The sequence below is a fragment of the Aythya ferina genome, assembly GCF_964211825.1.
Source record: "Aythya ferina genome assembly, chromosome: 1".
NCBI lineage: Eukaryota > Metazoa > Chordata > Aves > Anseriformes > Anatidae > Aythya > Aythya ferina.
In genome coordinates this window covers 17,483,224-17,509,415 of record NC_140296.1, presented here as the reverse complement: position 1 = coordinate 17,509,415, position 26,192 = coordinate 17,483,224, and the positions used below count along the sequence as shown (strand labels likewise).

General features: G+C 36.1%; 1 protein-coding gene across 6 annotated transcripts in view; it reads right to left on the bottom strand.

Moving 5' to 3' along the window:
- Window positions 1-1,769: 1,769 nt before the first annotated feature.
- ATM (ATM serine/threonine kinase) overlaps window positions 1,770-26,192 on the bottom strand; it is a 68,146-nt gene continuing 43,723 nt past the window's right edge. For 5 of the 6 annotated variants that reach the window (XM_084505399.1, XM_084505402.1, XM_084505401.1 and 2 more), the window contains 20 exons: window positions 26,019-26,123; window positions 25,362-25,481; window positions 24,248-24,482; window positions 22,160-22,327; window positions 17,312-17,431; window positions 16,096-16,310; window positions 15,362-15,569; window positions 14,324-14,437; window positions 13,774-13,932; window positions 12,344-12,482; window positions 11,938-12,020; window positions 10,475-10,615; window positions 9,416-9,532; window positions 8,514-8,663; window positions 7,241-7,406; window positions 5,903-5,989; window positions 5,704-5,818; window positions 4,083-4,146; window positions 3,272-3,408; window positions 1,770-3,151 (listed from right to left, as the gene is read on the bottom strand). In XM_084505399.1, the coding sequence (XP_084361525.1) occupies window positions 2,968-3,151; window positions 3,272-3,408; window positions 4,083-4,146; window positions 5,704-5,818; window positions 5,903-5,989; window positions 7,241-7,406; window positions 8,514-8,663; window positions 9,416-9,532; window positions 10,475-10,615; window positions 11,938-12,020; window positions 12,344-12,482; window positions 13,774-13,932; window positions 14,324-14,437; window positions 15,362-15,569; window positions 16,096-16,310; window positions 17,312-17,431; window positions 22,160-22,327; window positions 24,248-24,482; window positions 25,362-25,481; window positions 26,019-26,123 (2,827 nt within the window). In that variant the 3' untranslated portion in view covers window positions 1,770-2,967. The remainder of the gene's footprint in view (window positions 3,152-3,271; window positions 3,409-4,082; window positions 4,147-5,703; window positions 5,819-5,902; window positions 5,990-7,240; window positions 7,407-8,513; window positions 8,664-9,415; window positions 9,533-10,474; window positions 10,616-11,937; window positions 12,021-12,343; window positions 12,483-13,773; window positions 13,933-14,323; window positions 14,438-15,361; window positions 15,570-16,095; window positions 16,311-17,311; window positions 17,432-22,159; window positions 22,328-24,247; window positions 24,483-25,361; window positions 25,482-26,018; window positions 26,124-26,192) is intronic. The other variant, XM_084505403.1, reaches the window with a different exon arrangement.

Here is a 26,192-nt window from a genome sequence, read left to right as displayed (position 1 = left end):
GAAAGCAGCAGTAAAAAATTATTGCACCATCATTCACCCGTCATGCAACTAAGCAGATTTTGGAACCACCTGTTTACAAAACGTATCTCTATTGACTCTTTATCGCCAAAGCATTACCACACGGTGCAGGTATGGAGTAACACTACTTGAAAAAGTAGGGGTAACGTGTAAAAATGAATTATTCCCTGAAAAATACAAAGCCTAACATTTTAGTATACTCAAAAAATAGCAGCAGTGAATACATACTATGAACTCAGAATTTCATAGTAGCACAGAGTAGCGACCTAATTAATTCACAGTTACTGGAAAAATTATTTTCATTTGTTTTCATCTGTAAGAACAATGGATGTTCTCAGATATTCACTCACGAATCCTTGTTTTATCTAAACAGGATGCATCTCTCCAAGTGACCATTTTGCTGACAGAGAGGTTCAGTCAGAGTATATTGCTCAGATTGATTTACCTGCTAACACAGTGGTACACTTACAGTTCACACCCTTGAGGATATTTGTCCAACAGAAGTTACACCACAAACAGCTAATTTTAAACAAAGATGTTGCTGTCTACAAAACAAAAACTGTTAAAAACTCTTCATGTCAGATCATGAGCTCATTTTCCTTAGAAATGATCTTTTCTAAATGGGTTTCAATTTACTAAAACAAATTCCAAGGCAAACAAACAAACCAACCATCAACAGGCAACTTAACTTGTCTTCATGTATTTGTAGTTTGCTAATGTAGTAAATGTGTATCAGACTCTCAAACACTCATCCACCTAATCTTCAGAAGTAGCATTTCTGACACAGCCATTGTTGAGAATTAAACAGCATTTCCTCCCAGGCTTACCGTTTCCTATTTTTATACAAGCAAAGCACGTACCTATAGGTGATGCATTTTTGACAACTATTCACTTTCTAATTGTGATGTTTAAAAAATAAGGAATCATTGGAACAGAAATAGTTAGAAAGCAGAGCCTTTGATGGCTACTGTTTGACTCCATGAGGCTTTGTGCAGATAACTTGGCAATTCGCTCAAGAACATTAGATTAGTTGAACTCAGATCTCATAATTAAGTGTTGTAACTCCTTCATTTTGACAGTGATTTGGAGACTCCAGGATTTGTTAATCATTCGAACTGCTTATGCGTTTGTCAGCTAGGTGGTGACTGCTACAGGAGCTTACAAAGAATGTAAGCAGGTTTCAATTACATTTACCATATTTACCCTGCATTTTTATTTGCATTTCTTTCACCTTGAACAATTGCAAATATAAGGGCATTCAAAATCTAGACACTAAGTACCAAGTTAAGAGCACTGCAGAGGAATAATTAATTTAATTATTTCCTCTGACGTTACACTTTCCTTAGACACCTGTATTAATATTAATGGTTTCCATGCTTATTTAAAATAACAAAGCTAAATTGCAGCTCAGCAAGATGAAAGTGTTCCTTTTCAAGTGGAGCATCTGTAACTTATGAGGGAAGGACAGCATCTGACAAATGCTTTTGTGCAACATTCATTGGTATGAATAGCTAGAGCTTTAATACGGAAAACAAACAAAAAAGCCCATAGAATTTCCACTATAAAACATATGAGGAAAAAATCAGTAACAGTATTGTATTTTTTTAATCCATGCTTAAAAGTATAAACTCTTCAAGTGTTTTTTGTTCAGTCCTTTCCAGCTTGTCACATAAGTTTCATTTTCAGAGAACACATCACTGTATTCCTGCATGGGAGTTATTTGTCACAGAAAAAACAGGACACACACTTGGTTCTGAACATAAACAGAAATTTATGCCAACTTGATGGAAACAAAATACAAAAGATACATCTTGCTATGTTGACAATAACATATAAAACAAAGAAGCAGCATCAAAATTGTGAGAATAAAATAAAAAACAGTGAAATGTTAATGAGACCAGAACTTCCTCGCTTACACCGCTGCAAAAATGCATAAACTAGGATAATGTGAGAGTACCCCAATTTTTATTCATATTTTTACAAAGATGATTCAGAAAGATTTATTAAATATACCAATGACACTTATTTGAGGGGATTCTTCTATGATCAATATTCACAGACTATTCTTTCCATTATTTTTATTTCAAAATGAGCAATGCCTTCTGTAAAAATGTATACATTCAGAATCTTTTTTTGTGTGTGTGTGTGTGTGCCCAAAATAAAACTTTAATGTTTCTGAAAGGCATTCCAGATACAGAATGACTGTTTACTTCAGAGGGGTTAACTCGTATACTAGGCTTCACTGTACAGTCAGTCACAGAAGTTAGAGTTACAAAAACTATGATCTTTTTTTTTGTTTCATAGTATTAAAGAAATGCTATGAAATTAGGTACAATCATAATTTCAACATGAAAAAACAGCAGTATTACATTTGACTCAATGACCTTATCTCTATAAAAAATTGTCCATTTAACAAAGATAAAAAAAATAAACAACTTTCAAGTCTTTAAACATGAAGTTCTCTTGTTTTCTTTTACACTTTTGGCAAGTGTCATTAAAGCATTATCTTTTAAGGATGCCCTCTCCCTTCTGAAATGCACTTTAGCTAACTGTTTCATGACTCCTGGTTTTCAGACCAGCCATGTCACCATACTGGATTATTGTAATCCAGACTATTTAACAGACAGACAAAGGAAATGAATCTCAGGCTTAAAGAACACTGCATCCAGTGTGCCTGAGCAAAGTCCTTGCAAGTCACAAGGAACATCACAGCACTGGCTGTTTTATACTGTATGGTGAACATATGTGGAGGGAAAAAAAGGATGCTTTCTTGGTAACAGGTTCTTGAGAAAAAAACAAACAAACAAACTCCCAAAGCATCCACCTAATACTAATAGGTATAAACCTTTAGAGTTGACCTGATCCAATGTTTCATTGGACAATACAAACTTGAAATGTTTAGACACTTGCTGCTTAGAAATATATACTAGAATCCTAGAACCTCTCAAGTCACACCCAGGGTTTCCATCCAGGAAAGAGTTGGCTCAGGTTTTTAGGGTCCATGGCCTGCTGGATGAGGAGGTTCACCTGTCCTCCCACACTGAGCACCGTTCCCTCCTCAACGCCTTTCAGCTTCTCCTGAAGTCTCATCAGGACGCGTTCAGCCACTTTGTTAAAACTCTGGTCATCGCTGCTGGCGGAATAAAGACAGAAAAACAATGGCACTAGGTATGGTCCTGACCAGAACGAGCAATTTTGGTAATAAAAAGGTAAAACACAGCAACAGACAATAAAAAATACATAAATTTTTCACCTGGCTTTTCTTTTACATTCTTGGGGATCAGCACCGAGTGTGGAGCTCATGTCAGCCTCATCCTCTGGTCTCTGCTGCAAATACAAAGCTTTCAAGGGGTTCATGGTCCAGTCAAAGAGGGGATCGTACAGCAGCACCTACACAGTAAACAAACATCTATTTAATTTAACTGTTAATTACAGCTAGCTCAGTGCCCTAACAGGAAGAGAAATGGTCAGTTGGTTATGTTCATGCTAACCAGATTAAACTTTTTTTTTTTTTTTTTTTTGAAAATCCAATAGAATTGGGCTAACATGCTTAGTAGACAGTGTAACGATGAAAGAACATCTGATCATTTGCAGGTGTGTGTGTTCTGCATACTTGACTCAGTTTTGACATTCACAGCAATGAAGAGATCATTTTTAATAAACTTCCAGACACATATTATTTATTTTTAAAGCATAGCAAATGCTGAAGTTTAATTCACTTCTTTGTGACTTAAACAAAGAGGATTTAATTCACCTGGCACTACTCATGCTAGGAATGATGCTTTGCAGCTAGAAGATAGCCAGAAATATTTTAGTTACTCAACAGGGAGAAGTGTGTATGCCTGAAACAAATAGTTCCCATAGAAAGTACAGACTGGTCTTGATCTTACTGAAGATTATATGAATTGACAAATCTGACCAATGCTACTAAATGAAAATTAAAAAAAAAATAATTAAAAGACAAGCCATAAATATAAATTTAAATAGTATAGTAATGTGTACAAAGACCAGAAATTGACGATATTGTGTCAGCTTGCTATCGGAAAGAATGATAAAATGCTTACCTCTACAATGGTCAGCAAAGCTTCTTGAGAATTTCTCATAACAGCCATTGTTTTCTCACAGCATCTAGAAAATATTTTACCACATTTTTAGATTATTTGGAGTAAATTAAATTGCATTTCCATCATTTTGGAAATGGGTATTTGTATCCTTATTCAAGGCTAATTTCTAACATACGAGTAACCTGTCTGTTTCCATTTTAGAGAAAATGAAGAAATTGAGAACTTTAAGACCATAAGGAGAATATATACAGAACTGATTAACTCTCTGTGGGAAAGAGATTACCTGTTTCACTGTCTGAACTGTTTCTATGAAGAATTAAGCACCGAGCCACCACCGATTGCTGTGGTATGCCACAATGGCAGTACTGCTTGGCTGGGTGAAAATGCGCATGCCAGAGGTGCTCTGCAAGACATCAGAGAATCTTGGCGGGCTACCTTCATATGGAACAAGGAGATCCAGTGGCCAAAGACATTAAGCTACTTCTGAAATCTCTCCAACAGCTTTAGATGTAGATGTTGCTATTTACACTCACTCCCCACTGAACTGGGCGTCTGAAAGTCATAAGAAACTTTCCTTACGAGACAGGTACTCTTCAGGGAAAGAGTCGGCCTCCTTACCTACTTCAGGATCAGAACATACACTACAAGTTAACTGACTGTTCACACCCAATCTTGAGATGCCTTGTTTGTACATTTACACCTGTTCTGTTACTTACAGATCAGTATGGCTAAGGCAGAAACAAAATCTGCACCAGAAACTGTATTTCCTTCTGCCAGAGCCAAACAATTCACGTTTTTCTGTATCATGGGACAAAAGTTTCAGAAATAACAAGAAACAGTGAATTTGACAGCATCATGGTTAGAATAGAAGTGGCAGTGATTGTTCCTTCACAGTACAAATGTACATTAGGACTTATTAAATGCTACCTTACAAAGACAATGCTTATGTTACATGTTTTTTAAAGACAGGAAATTTAGGGTTTGCAAGCATTAATATCATGAAAGCCCCCAGTGAGAGAAATGACCTGCTTTTTGGGGCCCTCTTGGGTCGTTAGCATGAAATAAGATGGGAGTTAACAGAAACTCATCCCTTTGGGGAGTTTTTTGTCTTGCAGCTCAAATCTGTTGTGAGATTTATATTTTGCACTTGCAAAGCGATACCAAAAATATGAATTGAAAGAGGAAAAAGACAACAAATTACTTAAAAAATAAAATAAAACTGAACAGAAATAAGAGAACAAAACAATTTAAAGAAACTTCATGGCTTGGATGTATAGTATAGTTTTAAAGGAAGTACATAGCTCTGAAGAAAACAAACCCTAGCAGTGTAAATTGAGGGATGAAATTTAGCTGTGGAGCCTTTAGAAGCACTGAGATTCACAAGAGGGTGATGTTAACCCACCATTTAGTGAAGAATATGAGACACTGGGTAACAATAATGGAATGTTTATCTAGTTACATGAGTAACAGTGCATGATTTAGAGGATAGCATTTAGTTTTGGATATTATCAACAGCAATTAAGTCTCCCCTCAAGCACTGAGACTACTTAACATAAAACAACCCATAATGCCGTAAGTACACTGCTGCCTCCTCACCCCTATGCTGTATGGGATCACTTACCTTCTGAAGACTCCTTCCACTCCAGTAATACCCATTCCGTCCACAATATCCCTGGTTAATCTAAATGGAACAGTCTCTGGTGTGGGAAGGATTTTACCTTGCTCAAAAGCAACTCCTAAATGAAATAATAATAGATGTTAAAATAAAAAAAAGTTCAAGCAAATAAAAATGAAAGCTGTCTTATTTTTGTCCCACTTACCCAAATCTATATGCACTAGTTCTGCAGTCTGTTCATCTATCAGGATGTTATGAACATGTCTGTCTCCAAGTCCAAGTATGTAGCCGACTAAAAGAAAAAAAGTTCTGAAACCATTATCTATATGCCATAAGAAACAGGGATCATTTAACAAACAGAAGATTATTCAAATCAGTTTAACACAAGTAAACAAATTTAAAGTGAGACTATTTCTTCCCCCATGTAAATGTGTTACTCCAGTAAAGAGCAAATGTCATTCCACAAATTAAAAAAAAGGTTGACTGAATGCAATTGCAAAATGGCAGTTCTGATACAGATGCGTAAGGTTATTATCTATTTCACAGACTTCTTGCCCACTTTTCTCTGTAGATAGGTTAAACAAACAATTTCACAATTTTGAATTAAAAAAAAAAAAAAGATAAAAAGTACACAGTAAAGTGAGAGGTTTCTTATTATTACTATTTCTAAGAAAACCTTTTAACCCACAGTGTCATATAACCATGATTCAGTCAGGGCAGCTCTACCACTAAATTTTTCCTAAGTGATTCCTGTCTAATTTGGTTTTAAAAATCTCTAAATTATAAGATCTTTCCTGTAAGCCTACTTCAGTGCTTTACTGTCCTCACATTCAGAAAGCCTTCACATGAAACCTTGATGCTTTTTTTTTTCCTATCTAATGGACATGGATTAATATTTCCTATAAAATTCTTTCATCTGAATTCTGCTAGACTGTAGATTTACTTAATTTTTCAGCAAAAAGGGAGTGTATAAACAATATGCTAACATATAAGATACAGTCTACTGTAATGGGTACAATATACTATCAAATATCTTCCAGAGACACGGTATGAAACTGAGTCATCCAGAAGAAGTCCAGAATCTGTGTGCATACCCTTATTTATTGAAATAGAAAAATCAAAGAAAAATGCCAAAGCTTAAATAACCATTTTGGCCATGCCTAATGATGCCAGCAAATGGAAAGTAGAAGATTAAGCCTTTCAAATCAGTTACTACATTTGAGACTACAGATGCAATGAAAAAAATAGTAAAGCACAGTAACAGAATTAGTCAGGCAAAAACTACCAGAACCTAAATATACAAACCACATATACAGAAAATAAAGAAACATAATTTCATTCTGTGTTTCTACTGCAGAAAAAGGGGTTGTGGGACCAGAAATTTTAATTACAAAAATAGTGCTGGTACTCTTGATGAAATTTTTTGTTCACCCCCCACCTTTTCCTGACATGTGACAAAAGCTGAAAAGCCATTACATCTGAAATGGCATAAATTCTTTTTTTACGTAATTTAAAAAGCCACGTTCATAGTTCAATACAATACCTATAGAAGAAGTAGCCACACTGCGAGTGTATGCCAACCGTTTTTCAAACCACACAGCTGGATCCAGGAATTTTTCCATGCAGAAATAACGAAACACGGGTTGAAAATTCTCACAGACCTTCATGAAGATGTTGTATTTCTCTTCAGAATGTTTCTTCTGTGCATCCTTTAAATACATAAATGTTTCTCCTGTGACTGACTGTTTTGGAAAGAAGTACAGCTCTTCCCCTCCTACCCCTTTTCCCCTTCCCCAAATGCTGTTCTAACTCGTTTCTCTCAGCTATGAACTGCATTTTTTACAGCAATCATTAATGCACCTATTTGTCTGTTTTACTAAACGATTATATTTTCATACACAACTCATGGGCTACATGTGAAAAACACATCCCATTCCTTTTGGTTCAGTGGCTGCACATATTTTATATATAGGTAAATGCATCTTGTTGGGACATACTTCCCCCGCACTCTCTTCTGTTGCTTTTCTGATGGCTTCACACAATTGTGAGAAAGTCATTCTCACTCATTCATTCAAATGCAAAAGCTGTACAAAGTCACAATTAAGCACACTTTTATCCTGTTAATTCTATACAGATTTAAAAGAAATTAATTTCTTGCACCTCGTGTCTATGTAAAGCAACAGGTAAAACTGTCTGCAGTGACTGCTGAGTCTATTTACTGTCCTTTACATATGGTAGTGGTCATTATTTAGTCTTCCTTTTAGTCTTTAGTGTTTTTTTTTCTTTTTTTTTTTTTTTTTTCTTTCTGTGCATGGCTGTCAGCACACAAGAGCCAGACCTCTTCACACTGTCTTATGGCAGTTAAGACCATGCGTTCATCTCAGCTGGATTCTAAACCCATTTTTTTCCCAAGGATTAATATTTAGCATTTTGGCTTACTCAGAAAAATAAAATTATTTTTCAATGCAATGAGAAACATGAATAAATTACATGTATAAAGTAATTTTCTAAGATAACTTTACACTGAATCTGTTGGGTCTCTGTAACAATCGTTCTGGTATTCTGATGTATTTATATTCTAGAAAACATTTCACAGATTTCCTGGAGATTTAACTGTATTCAAATCTTTCCTACAACAAACATTCATTCCGCTATTTTTGTGTTGTAAAGACTCTTCCCAGGCTGCATTCAGATTAGTCTGAAGACATATTAATACCATTGTTATATACTAAAAGTATAACCTTATATACTTAAAGAAACCTTTTCTGTGTAGCAGAATATGAACTAGATATTTTTCTTTAATTATTTTGACTCACCATCATTATCTTCTGGCACTGATAACTTGAGTAATCTTTAGGCCTGTATCTCTTGTGAGCTCCCTCCTCGATATTCACAAGAAACTCCCCAAGGGGAGTTGTTCCTGAGCACCACTCCAGAACGCCACTTTTCTGAGAAAGGGGAACTACCTGTGAAAACAAAACCAGTGCTGCATGAGAGAGGGAGACACACACAGAGCTACAAATAGATACTGCAGATCCTCGGCGGATATTTGCGTTTGTTTAAAAAAGACACAAAATCAAACCATAGAGCTGGCCAAAATATATGATTTTAATGTATGGCTACGCATATATAACATAAACTCAAGGATCTTCTAGTATATCCTTGCAATTTATTTTTTTTTTTTAGCCCAGAGGACCTTCCACTACATACTTCAATACATCTTAGTCTATTCAGTTTGCTTGTTTGTATCAGTGTTCTAGAAGACAGAACTCTCCTTGAGAATGAACAATATCCAGACCTCAGGGAAATAGCTACTGCCTGTTTCCTTAAATTTTTTTTCTTATGGAAGTCTCTTTATCTCATAATATAACCCCTCATTTTCTTCCTCCCTGCTCTCATTCATTTTTATACACGTACAAACATGCATCTTCATTGAAAACTATTTTAAGAATGTGAATCAAACTGTGTCTTAGACTATGCTAGCAGTTCACATATTTTCCTTTAGAGATTCCAGAACACACAAATCTCACTTGTCAAGGACAAGAACTTATACTTTTAGAGCACTTACTCAGGTCGCCATCACAGCAACACTTTTAACAACACATAAATAAATATACTTTGAAATTGTCTTTAGATTAAGAAGAGGAGAATAGGAAAATATGCTTTATCAGTATCATTAGTATTAATTCCTCCACTTTCAGCATCTGTTCAGGGTTACCTTGTATCTTCGGATAGCTAATTTTCTCTTTCGTGTTTCAGTGTTTTGCTGGAGCAATGTATTACACATCTGGAAAACCTGTTGCATAACAGCATCTTGTCTCAGATCGTCACGTCCCTGTAGCATAAATAGAAAAAGCAGTTAAAGAGAACTTTTTTTCAGCATACAACTTCTTGTTTTGCAACTTTATAATATACAGAAAAAATAAATCCACAAAACACAAATTACTTTTCCACAATAATCAACTGCAATAAAATGTAATTAACAATTGGTTTTCATCTATATTTGGTTTTCTAATAGTACGCAGTTGTTTAAGCAGTATTATCGTTAACTTATCACTTTTTTCTTCTCTTTTTTCACAAATGTTATTCAATTAAGGTTTCAATGAATCTACATTCCTTAAGGTACCTTTTTTTTAAAAGGTGTTTCATTTACCGTATTTAGCAATCCAGCACACAGCTGAAGCAGCATCAGTTGGTACTGCAATTCTGATTAAGGATTGTACATCTTAAAGGCTTCCCTTTAAGACTTTCAAAACTACCCCATACTTAACAGCAAATCAGAACTCTTAGAGCAGCTGATGAATGTTTACAAGGCCATAAGGGACAGACAGAATGTAACGAACTGAGTTTAATGAAATTTTTTTGTTTAGAGATTTGTGTCTATGTGCATGTATTCAATTGTCTCTCAATCATAATGATTTTTCTATAGGGAAAAAAAGAAAAACGGAGGTATTTTATAGAAAATGCTGATGGCTTTTATTTGCTGCAGGTCACTTGTCACGTGACCACACAACTCAGCAGGTCTGGTAATTGTCAGGTAAGCTACTGCATATTGTTGAAAATATTTACAATAACATTAATTATGAGATACTTTGTGATTTCCTTTATTAAAGGAAAATGCATTTTCATTCTCTGTTCCCTAAACAGAGAAAATTGACACCGTACTGTGAAAATTTTGCATATAGTACACGAGTGATACCAGAGAAAACTGAGAGGAGAACTTAAAAATTCCAACATTCCAAATCTCTGAGATGCCCCTACAACAGACAGAACCTACCTTAACCAGCTGCCTCCTTTCTTTACCATCTGATCCTATACAGTCTATTATTTTAGGCAGATTCAGGCCTCCTGCTAAGTGAAATTCTGGCTTAAAAGACTTTATTGTCACCAAATTTTCATATTTTCCAGTGGGATCCACCTGAAATTATATTAGTTTAAAATTAATAGAAATATGATCTCCATTTGCCCCAGAGAAAGCATTAATGATTTGTTTGGAAACTATATTCTAAGTATTAATATAAACGTTCTGTCATCTACAAGGATAATAACCATAAAATCTACAAAAATATGCTGAGCAAAGGAATGAGTTTGATTCCTGCTTGCCTGCCCCCTTGGTGGAGGGGACCTGCTGCTTCCAAACAACCTGGGACTCAATTCCAGCCCATGCCAACTAGCGTTCTCCCACAAAATATTCGTGTATGGTCAGCGGACATCAGATTTACACTAGCCTACAAATGGACCCAATCTACTATTCTAAAAGTGCCCAAATCTGTATGATCTGTATCTTAAACCATCCTGGATATCCCCATGCCACAAAGCAACCCTACTAAATTAGCTGTAAGGAAATTCCATTTGAGTTGTTTATACTACAGACCTCCTACTGTTTCAGATAAATTGTACAGGGGAAGAAGAGAAGCAAAGACAATAACAATTGTATCTTAACAAGGAGCAATACCCAAGACCAAGAGGAGCCGTACAAACAAGTGCTATTTAGCATGGGTGGCAATTTCTGACCTCTGAAGTCAAACAGCATAAAATATTCCATTGGGCTGTTCTATTCAGCTGTACAGAGATAGCCAGGGGCACTTCAATGGAAGCTCAGCTTCAAACACTTACATTTTAGGCAGCTGGCCCAAAATACAGCTCCACACTCCTCAAACAGCTACGTTTCCTAGGTAGAGGAAGCATGCCCACATACTCAGGCATACAAGAATGGGTGCCAATGCACCCATCCAATCAAAAGCTCATGCTAATGGGAACGGATCATTTACCATTACTAAATTACTGAGCTAACGCACACAAGCTGGCCAACTGGGAAGAGCAGAAGAGGCAGATCTATTTAATTTCACAGCTTTACGTACATGAAACGTCTCCTTAAAACTCTGAGCTAGCACCTATAAAATAAGAGATTCAGATTTCCACATCCTCTCTGTTGTTTAGGTGCCTCATCACCCCTTTCAATGATGAAAGACTAGCCAGTGCTAACACGGGCAAAATCATCTTCATATGATAAGATGCTATCGTATACTTTGGGGTCATGGTCTTATAAAAATTTCTAAAGGCCTTCCAAAAGCAAGGATCTCACCCTGTATCTCCCACCTCACAGGAAAAAGAGCCCAGATAGGCTGGCCTGTGAAGAACATGGGAATCTGATGAAGAGAGAAATGCTCTGACTGTCATTAGAGAAACCTGAATCTAAGATTTGATACTATAATGTAGAACTATTTCAACTTCAGTCACCTTAATTTCCATGGTAGGGACAACAACATCCTCCAGGTTCTTCAGTTTAGTAATTGGCTGGTCAGCAGGAATACTTATTCCTTCTGTAATTAAATAGAATTCATAGCTTTACAGTTAGAATTATAAACACACATTGAAGGTCACAAAAACAGTTTCTGAGATACAAAATCTTACTGCATACATCTTCTGAACTAATGAAGATGACCAACGCACAATTGGGGTTTTCTGGAGTTTCATAGTCACAAAGTCCTTACAGTATAAGCAACTACTACAGCTTTTAATCCAGACTAAATACTACATTTATCAAAAGGCACAATGTTATCACAGTATCTCTTTTATATATTTTTTTCATCCAAGAATATATATCTTCACTATTGAAAATGAAAATCTTTTTTTCAAGACTTACTTCTTTGAGATTTCCACGGACTAGCATCTACATTTGCTAATATGATGTAAGCATCACAAAGGGATTCGATATCTCTAACCATACGAGCTCTCCTTTTTCTTATGATATTGATTATATTGCTAGCAGCCTCCATCCTGTCCTAAAAAAAATAAAATAAAATAAAATAAAATAAAATAAAATAAAATAAAATAAAATAAAATAAAATAAAATAAAATAAAATAAAATAAAATAAAAATATCAATTGCAAATTACATCTTGTAAGATTAAGGATGCATAGTAACATGCAGTCATTTAAGTACAATTAGAATCATAGAATGGTTTGTGTTGGAAGAGACCTTAAAGACCACCATTGGATCCAGAGGGCAGCAGCAAGGAGGGAGCACAGCAAGCTCTCTACCCTGGATTTCAGGAGAGCAGATTCTGCCCTCTTCAGGGATCTGCTTGGTAGAGTACCATGGGGAAAGAGGCCTGGAGGGAAGAGGGGCCCACGAAAGTTGGTTAATATTCAAGGATCCCCTCCCTCCCAGCTCAGGAGTGATGCATCCTAACACAGAGGAAGTTGGGCAAAAACGCCAGGAGGCCTGCATGGATGAACAAGGAGCTTCTGGGCAAACTCAAACAGAAAAAGAAGGCCTATGGAGAGTGGAAGCAAGGACAGAGCCTGGGAGGGATACAGAGACATTGTCTGAGCAGCCAGGGATTGGGTTAGAAAAGCCAAAGCCCTGTTAGAATTAAATTTGGCCAGGGACATCAAGGGCAACAAGAAAGACTTCTATAGGTGCATTGGTGACAAGAAGACGACATGGGAAACTGTGGTTCCTCTCCAGAAGGAAACAGGAGACCATGGTAACAACCATGCCAGGACTATAATGATGGGGCAGAAAAAGGACATAAATCCAGATACGAGATGATTCCATGGGCAGGTTCCAACAAAAATTAAACAGTGACAACATTAACATGAAACCGCAGGTCAGTACTACACTTCATCATGGCTTTTAACAAATTAAAGTCATACAAAGGAACAAAAGGTATACTGCGCCAGGCTAAATACCTAGAACAGACGTTACCACTTAAAGCAGAAAGATGCTCAGTATCTACTTTTAACAATAAACAATAAACGTAGTCAAACACTTACTGCAACTGAAGTGCCTTTTAGAGAATGATTCATCAAGGACATTCACCACAAAATTCTATGCAATAATTGGGGGTATTTGTTGCAGAAAATGTTCGTTATGTTTTGTTTAGCCTCAGTAAAACACAATTTCAACAGTAATTATCAATTCACACACAAAAGAAAGCTTTTTGTCACAAAGTACTTCTTTCTTTCCACTCTTTCTGCTGCTGAATTCTACACTAAAACAGCCCTTGAAATAAGTAAGTAAATATTTTTTATTACAAAACTGAATAGAAATATAAGTTTTTATAGTTACCACATCAAGCTGGGAGATTTCTTTTGGTGCAGTTTTAATTAACTTATTTCTTCTTATCGAGTCTGGTTTTGTCAGGAGGTCATCTTTGTTAGCATTTGCCAAAGCCAATATTATAAACAAAGAATGATGCGGATGATCCAGTGAAATTCTAGACATCAGCTGTCAAGGAAAAGAAAAAGATCCCATTATTGAAAATTATACAGAAGAAATAAAATGACTTAACTAACAAAATTATTTTTTTGAGCTACTAAGGCTCTTTATAAGAAATAAAGAGTCGTAATATCACTTAGACATTACCTCCAGAATTGTAATACATTCAAGGTACATTTCTATACCTGCATAAGACTATTCTTATACAACAACAAAAACAACAAAGTAGCAATGAGAATTCCCCAATTCTCTCTCTCCCTCCACCCACAATATTGATTTTGCATCACCACCTCCATAACTCATTGTGCTACAGCTGCATAAAGAAAGATACATATTATTTAGGAGTATGCACCATTAAGCCAATCAAGGTATCTTTAGGTACAAAAAAAGCATAAATTACATTATTCAGAACTTCATGAAATCCTAGTCCACCCATCATCTTGGTTCCCATTCGAGCAGCCAGTTGGTACATCAGAGGCAAAAATTTGTATGAAGGGATTTTCTCTGCATTTTTCTGTAGTAGAGAAAATTCAGCAAGAAAGCTGCATTAAACACCAAAACAAAGACTGTAATCATAAAATACCAGGTTAGAAATTTTGATTTTGCTTTTTTTTTTTTTTTATCAGGGTAACTATTGCTGAGTGATCAAGTGAGTATCACATCATCTTGGTTCCTGCCTCTTGAATGTCCTTCATGAGGAAAGTACTATTTGCTATTCTACTAGAGCAGAGCTTAGATACGTTAATTCAGAATGCCCACATTTCTAGATTCACTGTGGCAAGAAACAGTCCTAATAAAAAAAATTACAACCTTGTTTTTAAGACAATAAACAACTGCGTGTTAAAAATATGAGAAAAGGAACACTTTCTACTCTTGAAAGTTAATACAAAGTTAACACAAAATGAGGCAATTACAAATTACACAGATCTCTGTTATAAATACGTATCATTCATGGAAGAATTGACAGATATCCCGCATCACTGCAGAAATGAACGAACCAACCTCAGAATGAGAACCTTTCCGGTCCATGGTTGCTGTGTTCTACAGATAGTCTAACAGTACATCCTTTCACCCACAAATATATAGAATATATGTAGAATAACATACTAAAGGACATAGAAGGATATGGGCAGCATTCAAGGTACGTAAAGAACAAGGTAACAACAGTGAAAGATCATGAGATATGTTAAATCTTACAGACTTGCTAAATTACACTGAAATTAAATTAAAATGCAGTGAGAATTAGAGCGTTACTGATGAGCACCTAACTTACGAGCAATGACTGAAAAAGCAAAGTTTTGATGGAAATGGTAAGGAGCTATACAAGAAAGTGTACATCACAGCACTATAATTCATCCTTTACAAACAGGAGGAGGAGGAGGATGTGGATAATTGAATGTAAAAGTATAATAAGGAAAAAAAAAAGCAGCAAACATACCTTCATCATTTCATTGACTCTATCAACTCCAGAATTTTCAAGCCACAGGGAACAGAGTCGGAAGATCCACATGTCGTGTTCTTCTCCACTTAGCAAACAGCTGATATAGTTCTCCACTGCTTTACACAAGAAATTTTTACGATCCTCAGTTAGGGCATGTATGGCACATTCATCCAGATCAAGCTCTCGCTGAACCTTCACTGTATATCTATGTGAACAGACATTATTTTTAAACAACACATTATTTCTCAATGAATGGACTAGGCTGTCCAAATTCTGTTGCTTTGCAATTTAACCTTTTTTTTTTCTCTTTAAACTTGTGTATTAACAAGCCCAGTAAAATAAACATCTACAAAACAAAACTGCAGGAGCTATTCTTTTGGTGCATGTCCAACACAAATCCATCACTCTAAGTAAATCTTCAGTCAGTGTCTTTTTCCTTTCTAATGATAAAATCTCAGTCTTGATGAAATCATCCATACTGTTCAGTTGTTGTAAAACTCCTTAGTTTTGGCCCACATCAACTAGTGATTCTCCTACATGATGTCCAAGCCCAGTTAAGAAAGAAACTCTATGCAACAAGCATTATGGGCTCAGGCACTGTTTTATGAAAAGAAGTAAAAATTCAGTTGTAGAGGTGTGACCCAAGCTGTACCACTTGCCCAGCCAGACAGAGTTAGTAAAGACAAAGCCTTTAACGGCTCCACAGTAACTACCTCCGTCTGAACACTCACCTATTTCTCTCAACTCTGTGCTCTCTCAGGAGGCCAACCTCCTCCTTGGCCTTCTTCAATAATGCTTGCTTGTTTTCAAACTCTGAGGATTTCATGTAATTCTCAATTCGCTGGTACTGATTATCTGAGAAACGAGCCAAAGACAGGAAAGCCTTCATCTTTCCATTCTTCATCTCATCACTGTCTCCACTGTGACTTGCAGCAATTTCCACAGCCTAAAAGGGAAGTTACAATAATAAAAAGCCTGATAATCAGGTGAATAGTGACTACTGCATAATACCTGACCAAATGCTATTAATAATCGCAAAATATCAGAACGGAAGTGACCCCTTGAGGTCATCTTGTCCAAATCCATGCTCAAGCAGGGACACTTGTTTGTTCAGAATAGTTAAGGTTGCCTCTAATGAAATATATATATATTTCATATATATATATATATATATATATATATATATATATATATGAAATTTATACATATATGAAATATAGTGTATATATATATATATATAATAAATTCACTTTAAAAAATACTCAGTTTTAATTTTTGAGGTGTTTTTCAGTGCAAACAGTCAAATATCATACATGAAACAGCTTTAACAACTATACGGGAATCTCCTACAACTATCTGTCTTTCGGAGTAAGTACGCATGAAGCTTTGCAACTTAGTTTTACCTTACATCATAAGATGAAGAGGAAAAAAAACAAAGATAGTGCCAAAAAGAGAAGGAAATTGCATATGCAAGTCACTGATTCAAATCATCAGAGGAACCGTGTAGAGAGTAACAGAAAAAGGCAACTATGTATAGTTTCATAAATTAGAAAGAAAGAAGTGCAGAGCAGACAAATATTAATAAAAATGTTTCTACTGTGGCTAAGATTATTTACAAAAAAAATTACAGTACTTTACAACATTACTGTAAGACCTTCCAGCTCCTGGAATGAGACTGTAAATGCCTGTCAATCCCTGTACTGTAAACACAAAGGAGTCAGTGATCTATCCTGAATGTGTAAAGATGGGGATAGGGTGGAAGGAAAAAGGAAAACAGGAATAGTAGTCATATTATAGTGTTATATAATAATATGCAAAACTTGTATTTTCTATAAGAATCTGTATTTTCAACCCACAAAAAAAAAAAGGCGGCTACATTGTAAAATTCACTTGACATTTTAATACTGCATTATCTCAAAGGCTGTGCATTTCAAAGACTAGACTCACCTTTTCTAAGTATTTCCGCATGATGACTGTAGGGTTTTCCAAGCACGTTTCTGCTAACCAGGTTCCACATAGCCTCAGACACTCTGTATACATCAATTTCAGATGAGGATTTTTCTCCACCTTTAAGAAAGAAAATTTTGGGAAAAATAAGAGGAAGGCAGCAAATGAAAATACCTTGAACATAGTAGGTAGGCTACTTATAAAACTTTTTACTTCTAAGCATAATTTAATCACTTAGGCCTGTTACATGTAATGCATCTACAACGTCATTTACTATCTACATTAACAGTAGGCAATGACCTTAAATTACTTTCTCTATGAGACTAAAGGAGAGTGCCTATTTTAAAATACCTGACAGTTTGAACAATTAAAAACACAATAAAAAATAACAAATTTTAATAAAAATAAAGTAAATTCAGAGCGTGTTTCCAGAAATGTTATTTCTAACATCCCCATTTAATCTGAAGTACCATAGTGCACGCTGTAGGGAACATTCAGGTATTGTGATAACTGTGTGATCATCACATGTTTCAGACAGACTTCTCCATGGAAACTTGGTTAAAAGTGCTCTGAGAAGATGATGGAGTAGATTTGCAGTGGACTTGCCTCCAGACTGGAAGCTCAGCTTGAATTCTACAGCAGGACAAATTTCCAAAATACTTTTAGTACAGGGTATATATTAAAGACCACCTGATCACGATGGCAACACTGACTGTGAGATGCTGATGAATATCATAGACTGCAAAAACACAAAACCTCCTTATGTAGACAATGTAAACGTAACACTGGAAGGTGAGATTCAAACTATGTTTTTGAAGCCTTTATCAACCAATATATGAAACAATCACATAAATGAAAAGCGGATAAGCAACTCTTGATTTTGTCCTGATATGTGTAGAACTTTGCCCTAAACACTCCAATCTTCTTCTTTATGAATATTCCTTCATAATGTATAGAGATTCAAAGTGAACGTCTACTACCTTCCAAAAATACTCTAAGAAAAAAAAATATTCTAAGAAAGCTATCATGGCTAAACAGGAAGGTAAGGAAGATGAAGACACTTCTACCACATCAGTGTGCAAAACGAAGTTTTATCAAACAGAAAAAATACACAAAACAAAAAAGACTGTCAAAAAACAAAAAACAAAAAACACAACAATATGAAGACAACTAAACAAATACTATGAAAGCATTTTAAAACATTATTAGAAATTATTATTACTATGAGGAGTTGTTTTTACAACAACAACACAAAAAGAATTGATAGATGAATATAAAGAAAAGCCAGAACAGCTTTTGTAAAAGTAAACCAACGAATGACAGAAAAGTTGATGCTGAAAGGAACCTCTGGAGAGATACCAGACCCAACCTTCCGTTGAAAACAGGGCTTTAGATTAAGTTTTTAGGACTCTCCTAAACTCAGCCCTGAACTATCGAATTCCAGCACGGAAGATTTCACCATTTCTCTGGGAAATGTGTTACAGTGGTAGTGGTAGAATTTTTTTTCCTGTATCCAGATGGCATTTCTCTTGAAATAACTTGTGCCCATTGTCTCTTGCTCTTTCGCTGTGCATCTGTGCACTTGTGTGTAGCTACCTCCATCTTCTTTACAACCCCTTTTTACGTATTGGAAGATTGTGATTAGATCTGCCCCCTGAGCCTTCCCAAGGCTGAATAAAACCAGTCCTTAAAATATTTATTCCTGTGCCAAGCTCCCCGCTCCTCTAATAACCTTCATAGCCCTTTGTTGGATGTCTCCAATTTCTCAGTGCCTCTGTTGATGGGTGGACTAAAACTGGACACTGTACTTCAGTTGTGGGCTAAGTGCCAAGCAGAATAATCAAACACATTTCTTAACCTACTGGCTAAACTCTTGGTGATGCAGCCCAGGACACGGTTCACCTGTATTGCCACAAGGGCACAACGCCAATTTATTCTAGCATTGGGACCACCAGGTCCTTTTTTGGCGAATCTACACCCCAGCCAGTCAGACCCCTACCTGTACCACTGCTTGAGGTTATTCAGTCCCAAGTGAAGGACTTATCTCATGCAACTTCTGTTGGTATCATCTTCCAGACTACTGAGGTCTGTCTGACTCACCAGTCACTTTTCCTTCCAGTTTGCTGTTATATGCAAACTTGGTGAAGGAATTCAGTCCTGTCACATAAATCTCTGTCATAAAGATAGTATCAGAGCCTGTAGCAAACCCTGGGGAAAACTTGCTTCTTTCTGGCTACCAGGCTGCCTTTGCATCATCAATGACCACCCTCTGAGCTCAGCTGTCTAGCCAGTTTTCCACCTGTCTTGTGGTCTTATCAACCCAGTTTGTATCGTACCAGCTTGTCAAGGACAATGTTGTGGGAGACTGTTGCAAATGCCTTGCTCAAATCAAGACAGACGACATCCACAGCTTGTCCTGTATCTGCTGGGCAAACTGTTTCATCACAGAAGATGATCAGGTTAGTCAAGCCTCATTATCCCTAGTATATCTGTGCTCGCTTTTCCCAATCACTTTCTTGTCCTTCATGTGCATGGAAATAACTTCCCTAAAGACCTGTTCTGGAATTTTCCTAGGGATCGAAATGAGGTTGCCTGCTCTGTAGCTTCTCAGACCTTGCTTTTTGCCTTTTCTGAATATGGATGTCATTGCCTCTTGGTGTCATCAGAATTTCCCCTGATTTCCATGATCATTCAGAGGTGATATAAGAGTGGCTCTGAAATAACAGCTGTCTTAGCATCCTCGGATGCATTCCATTTCCCAGCTCAAATGGACTTCCAGAAGAAGTCAACAAGCACAGGGATAAGGAATAACTGTCTGATACCAGTCTACTCCAAGAGATTCCAGCAGTTGTGTGACATGGCTCCTCAACAAAAAGCTCCTGAAGAAACAAAGCCTCAAGAAACAAAAAGCATGGTTCCTGGAGGGGCAAAAAAGTAAGATAGGCAGCAGAAAGAGAAATAAATGGGACACTTTTTAAAGGGTCATTAGTCACCCCTGAAAATGCTCCAAAGACCCAGTGATCTGTGCTGTTCAAAAGACAATAGTGTGGGGAAGGCAATGCATAGTAAACAAAATCCGGTGATGATGTTGAGGTATTCAAGGTGATAAAAAGACTGAAAAACTTATGACAGGTAATACAAGAAAATAAATTGAATGAAAAAAGCAGATGAAGCTACCAGCAAAAAATAAATGTTGAATGACGCATGAAGAGGGCAGGCAGAGAACGTATACATGGCTTACATACAGCAGTGACTGTGAGATGGTTATTCCTGTCTAGAAACAAAACTATAAAGTGTTACCTCGCTATGGAGAATGATGACAGGGAATATGTGGTTATTGTTTTTTCAAAGATCAGAACTATCCCCAAATGAAGATGGGGGTTCAAAATGAACAAAAGCAAGCAGCTCTTAAGACAATGAGCATTGAGCTGTGGAATTCCTTGTCACAGAGTTTTTTTGGTGTCATGTTTTTGGTTGGGATAATCCATTTTCTTTACAGAGGTTTGTATGATGCTGTGTGTTTGGATTTTTGATGAAACAGTGTGATAACACATTTATGTTTTCAGTTGTTGCAGAGCAGCTCTCACACAGAGACAAGGACTGCTCAGCTCCTGGTGCTGCCCTGCCAGTGAGGTACCAGGGGGTGCACAGGGAGCTGGGAGGGGACACAGTCATGGGGCTGGCCCAGACTGGCCAAAGGGACATCCCATGCCATGTGGCATCATGCTCAGCAGTAACAGCAGGGATAAAGAAGGAGGAGAGGGGGGGACGTTTGGAGTGACATGGCTTTTGCTTTACCTGGTAATCTGTATTTATCTCAACCCCCTTTTCCCTTTCTGATTCTCTCCCCCATCCCACCTGGGGGGAGAGAGAGTGAGCAGCTGTATGGTGCTGAGCTGCCTGCTGGGTTAAACCACAACACCTGGATATTAAAAACTTCCACAAACTCTGTGACTGGACAAATTTATGGTAAAAAAAAAAAAAAAAAAAAAAAAAAAAAGGAAAGAATTATACACAAAGAAACTACATCTGGTTCTGGAAGTTCTTGTGCTACAAATTAGTCTGGAGGAGTACTCTGGCTATTGAACTCAACTATTCTTTACAAGTTTTCTTAGGAACTTCCTATTGTTCATTGCTGAGACAAAAGAGAGGGATTTTTTGTTTAAATCCTTGTATTCTGAACTGGAGATATGCACTTAGTCTTTGCTTCACATCAAGTGGTATGATTTTTCAGGAAGCTGTCGAAGGGATCTAAAATAACGAAGATCCAGAGGCACTTGGTGAAGTCAAGTTTGATGAGAAAACACTTCTGTGTTTGAGGTAAGATTCCATTTTCAGAGGTACAAGTTAAAAATAAAAAGCCCAGGGGTGCTTGTAAACGGGGAAGGATTCAAAGATGTGAAACAGTGCCCCAGATCACATCTATGTTCCTTGATACTGGATTAGTTCAAGAAGTCTAAGGTACAGTAGTTAAAGTTCATCAGCCAAAAACCTGCCTGGAATTTCTGTATAGTTTGCAGTACAGCTTTGCTCCCACTGAAACAGAAGTCCCAAATCATACTCCCACCTTTTCACAGAGATTCCCTACAGACGTAAGGGAAATGCCTGCAATGGAGGAGTGTTTCTTTACCATAAAATGTATCATTAGTGTGTTCTTTATATATATATATACACACATACATATATATTTTTTTTGCACAATAAAGACAAGAGATAAAATCCTTTACACAACTCTTCCTGTAACAGAAACATGTACACTATTACAGTTTCAAGGAAACGCTTCAGAAAGAGGCAATACAATTTTCAATAATTTAATTGCCATAAATTAACACACTATATAGCACATACCTGAAACCAATCAGCATCTAATTTTTTTATCAGTCCTTTAAGAATATTCAGTGCAAGACTCTCTTCCTTTTTAGCCCAGAAAACCTGAGCTTCTTCTAGTTGCCATTCACAAACTTCATATTGCTTCGTATTATATTGTTTGATCTGAAACATAGCTCTTTCTGGAAGCTGAAATAGAAAAAATAATACATGATCATCAACAATTCTTTAAGTCAAATACATGGATCTTAAAGCAAATTTTGTTTTTAAACTCCATCTTAATTTGCTCTACATGTGCAGCACATTCTATCTAATGGTAAGAATGTATTTTGAAGAAAGAGATGAAGTCATCATTCTACAAATTTGCAGACAATCCCGACTTGCAACAAAAAGAGAATATGGAATTGAACTTCACAAACCCCAAAATGAACTATTAACATTTAACATTTTAGATTATTTGGAAATAAAAGGTACAGAAACTCTACAACCAATATCTGCTGAAATAATCACTAAGCTAAAATGATAAATACACAATTATTATGTTGAAAGAGACCTAAGAAAAATAATGCAAAAAATGTGACCATCATATATTAATCTGTTTATATATCTACCTCTTTACTCATACTACTGGTGAAATAACATCCTTATTATTCAGTAATCAAGCATCACTACACGATAGCAAGAAGACCAAACTATTTTTAACCATGTCGAAGATTGAGGCTAACGTATTTTCACAAGCCGTGCAACTAACAATCACATCATTCAAACTTTTAAATAAGCATTTTACATAAGGTAAATAATTAAAATGTAAGAATGCTTGTAAATGAAAATTTAAGTTTGAGTACTTCAATTAGTGGTCAGTGTGATGATTCCGTATGGCACTCTACTCCTCCTAATGGATAGTAGTGGCAACAAAGACAAAGAAAAGCCATTAATTGTGAAGAATGCTTCCTCCAAAACTTTCGTACATTCAGACACTTCATTCTGCCAGCTAGTGGCATGCCAAAAGGCAAGAGTTATCATCACATGGTTTGAAAGACTGGTAAGGTCCAGAAGTATGTTCCAAAAGTTATCCATGCCCTACAACACTGAAAAGGCTGGAATTATAGTGTTTCCAGAAACACACTGGCTTGATCTTCCAGAACCTTTTAATCTTCCCCAAATATAGCACCTCAATTTTAATCTTTTTTCTGGAATTGAAAACCTAAGTGAAAAAATAGGAACTTCTGTTTAGGCTCTTACAGGCCAGTCATCAGCACTGTGTTGATGGCTGATGCCATCCCAAATGGGCAGGCATGAGATAAAAAAAATTATTAAGAATAATTCCCAGATAATTCCAGAGGCACTGAGTAAACCTCTCAGTTTATGAAATCAAAGGCAACTTTCTACTGATGACACCATTATGCACAAAGAGAGTTGGAAACTTCCTGAAATCAAATTTTAATGTACTTTCACGTATTTGAAGTGTTGAACACATTTCCAAGTTATATATTTATCTGGAATTACTTCATTCAGAGGTTCTTGGAGGATATTGTTGCTCTATAAATTCTTGATGTGGTACTACTTGTAGACACACTAGCAAGAATGAGCCAAGGTTGACTCTGGATCTTAAATGGATTTTTCAGCATTAGCAGCTGCAGAAACCACTGTTACTGCAAATCCCATTAAGTCATTCACAGAGAGATATTTAACACAATGCAATGGTGCCTTGGGGATATAAATCCTCAAAAACAACACTCAATATACAGATGCAACAGAGTTCTTTCTGCAGCTTTAATCTGGGACACTAGAGCAACATGATGCAAGTGAAAGCTGGATATATAAAACTGTACTAAAATGAACTAATAGAGCTATAAGAGCATTCTTTGGTAAACAATTTCATCTTAGTATTATCTACTTCAGAGACTGGCTTATAACTATGAGAAAAAATTAGAAAACATGACAATAAATACAATTAATGAGTAAGTTCTACATATTTTAAGTCTCCAAAAAATTGATTCATTGAATAAACTTACAATACAGCTAAACTTCAGTACTGTTGAAAAATCAAGTTATTTGATACACTAAAAACCTAAGCATCCATCACTGATCTTTCCTGGAATTTGTTACCTGTGTATTATTAGCAGTTCTTGACAATTTAGAGAGCTCCACTAGATGCTTGGTAAGGATGTCTTTAATACATTCTCTTTTAGTATTTTCACCCTCCTTTTCAAGCAAGATCTCCAAAATTACAGTGCGCAGAGCCATGATGGGTTCCTGGAAACGGAAGTCACTATCCTTGAGAAGACAGGACTGTCTCTGCCATTTCAAATAAATATCATTCAGTTGTTGAGTAGTAGAAGATCTGCAGTTATTACCAAAATGGAAAAGATCTGTTATCAATTCCTGCTAAATATTTGTGAAACGCAAGATGAGTAACAACAGTAAAGTACAGAGGTAGTTTACAATCTACAGTTCTAAGACAAGAAAGAGTCCCTAAAACCCTGCTGTAAACATTCTTGATTAAGCATTAAAAATCATCAAAAGGATTCTTATTTTGTTCTATAAGTTAAATACAGATCAAACTAAGAATAAATTCAAAACTGTGCCATATAGGTTGCCATTGTATGTATGACTTTCTTAGACAGTTCATTAACTGTAAATACCAAAGGTTCATAAGGTCAGATGTCTGCAGAATGACTATAAGTTATCAAGCTGATACAACTATGGCAGAAAAAGGCAATGTTAATAGCACTATTAAAAAGCAATGTTAAGAATTCAGCTAGAACACTGATGGTAATACTGGTCCACTACAAAAGTGATTCAAATTGAAATAACATTCAATAGAACCATGGGGATGATCAAGGAAATAGAAAACAGTGTCAGAAAGGAAACTAGTGGAGGTTGACTTAGTCATTTTAGCAAACCAAAGGCTAAGAGATATGGTTGCAGCCTTGGGGTGCACCAGGGAACTCAAAACAAAGAAAAGAAAGCAATTACTTAAAATACAATATTGACATAGTATCAAGTAATTAAAACTAGACCAGGAATAAATCTAGTCTGGAAATAAAGAGGATCTGGATTTGTCTTCCTGTCCTAAAGATAAAATCTATACAGTTTTTAAGATGGAATATGAGATGCCCAGGAATAAAATTTGATGAAGTCGTTTTATTTGTGTGCTAGACTTGATTATCAAACATACAGAAAACTGAAAAAGCAGGACAAAACAATGCGTAAAAAATACCTGGAAAATACCGGACCTATATTTTCCAACTCTCCAATTAGCTGTAGTCTGCAAAGAGTTGGATATAAAGAATACACAGACTCGAGACTGCCTCTGCATAGCTCTTCCACTTCATTCACCCTATGGATTTAACAGAGATTTTTTTTTCCAGTATCCACAAAGAATTACAAATATCCATAACAATTTCCACAGTGAGAAGAAATTAAACAGCAAATCCATTCTGTCTGGAATTATTTTGTAATACCATTGAAGTTCAAAAAATTAAATTTGTCAATAAGTGAAAACATGATAAACATATTTATAAACTCCAAGGCACGTGTTATAACTGACTTGAAAAAGACAAGTAAGCATTCAAATCCATTTCAGAGGAAGTAAAAAAATGCATACTAGAAATGAATCTCAATTAACACGCAAATTGTATATGCACAAAAGATAAATTCATGTTAAAAAAAACAACAACTAGAATTTAAGTTGCAGACCAGAAGAACTGATTTTATTCTATGAATGAATCTTCATTTAAGCCCACAGAACCACCCCAAGTGTTTTTTTATGTAACTTGTGACTACCATCTCTCCTTCCCCCTCTGCCTTACCCCTGCCCCTTTCTGTAAGGGCAGAATGTTGACACAGCTGTTTTGTTTGTTTGTTTGTTTTTTACCTTGCATCTTTAAGAATGTCATAAAAAGCAGAGAATTCCTTATCTCGTAAAGACTGAAGAGCATCATACAATGACTTGTGGTACCCCAATCCTTCCGTCTCATCTCTTAAAGAAAAAAATAAAACAAAAGTAACTTAAAAATGAAAAGGAAACTGTATTTCTCTGCAAAGCATT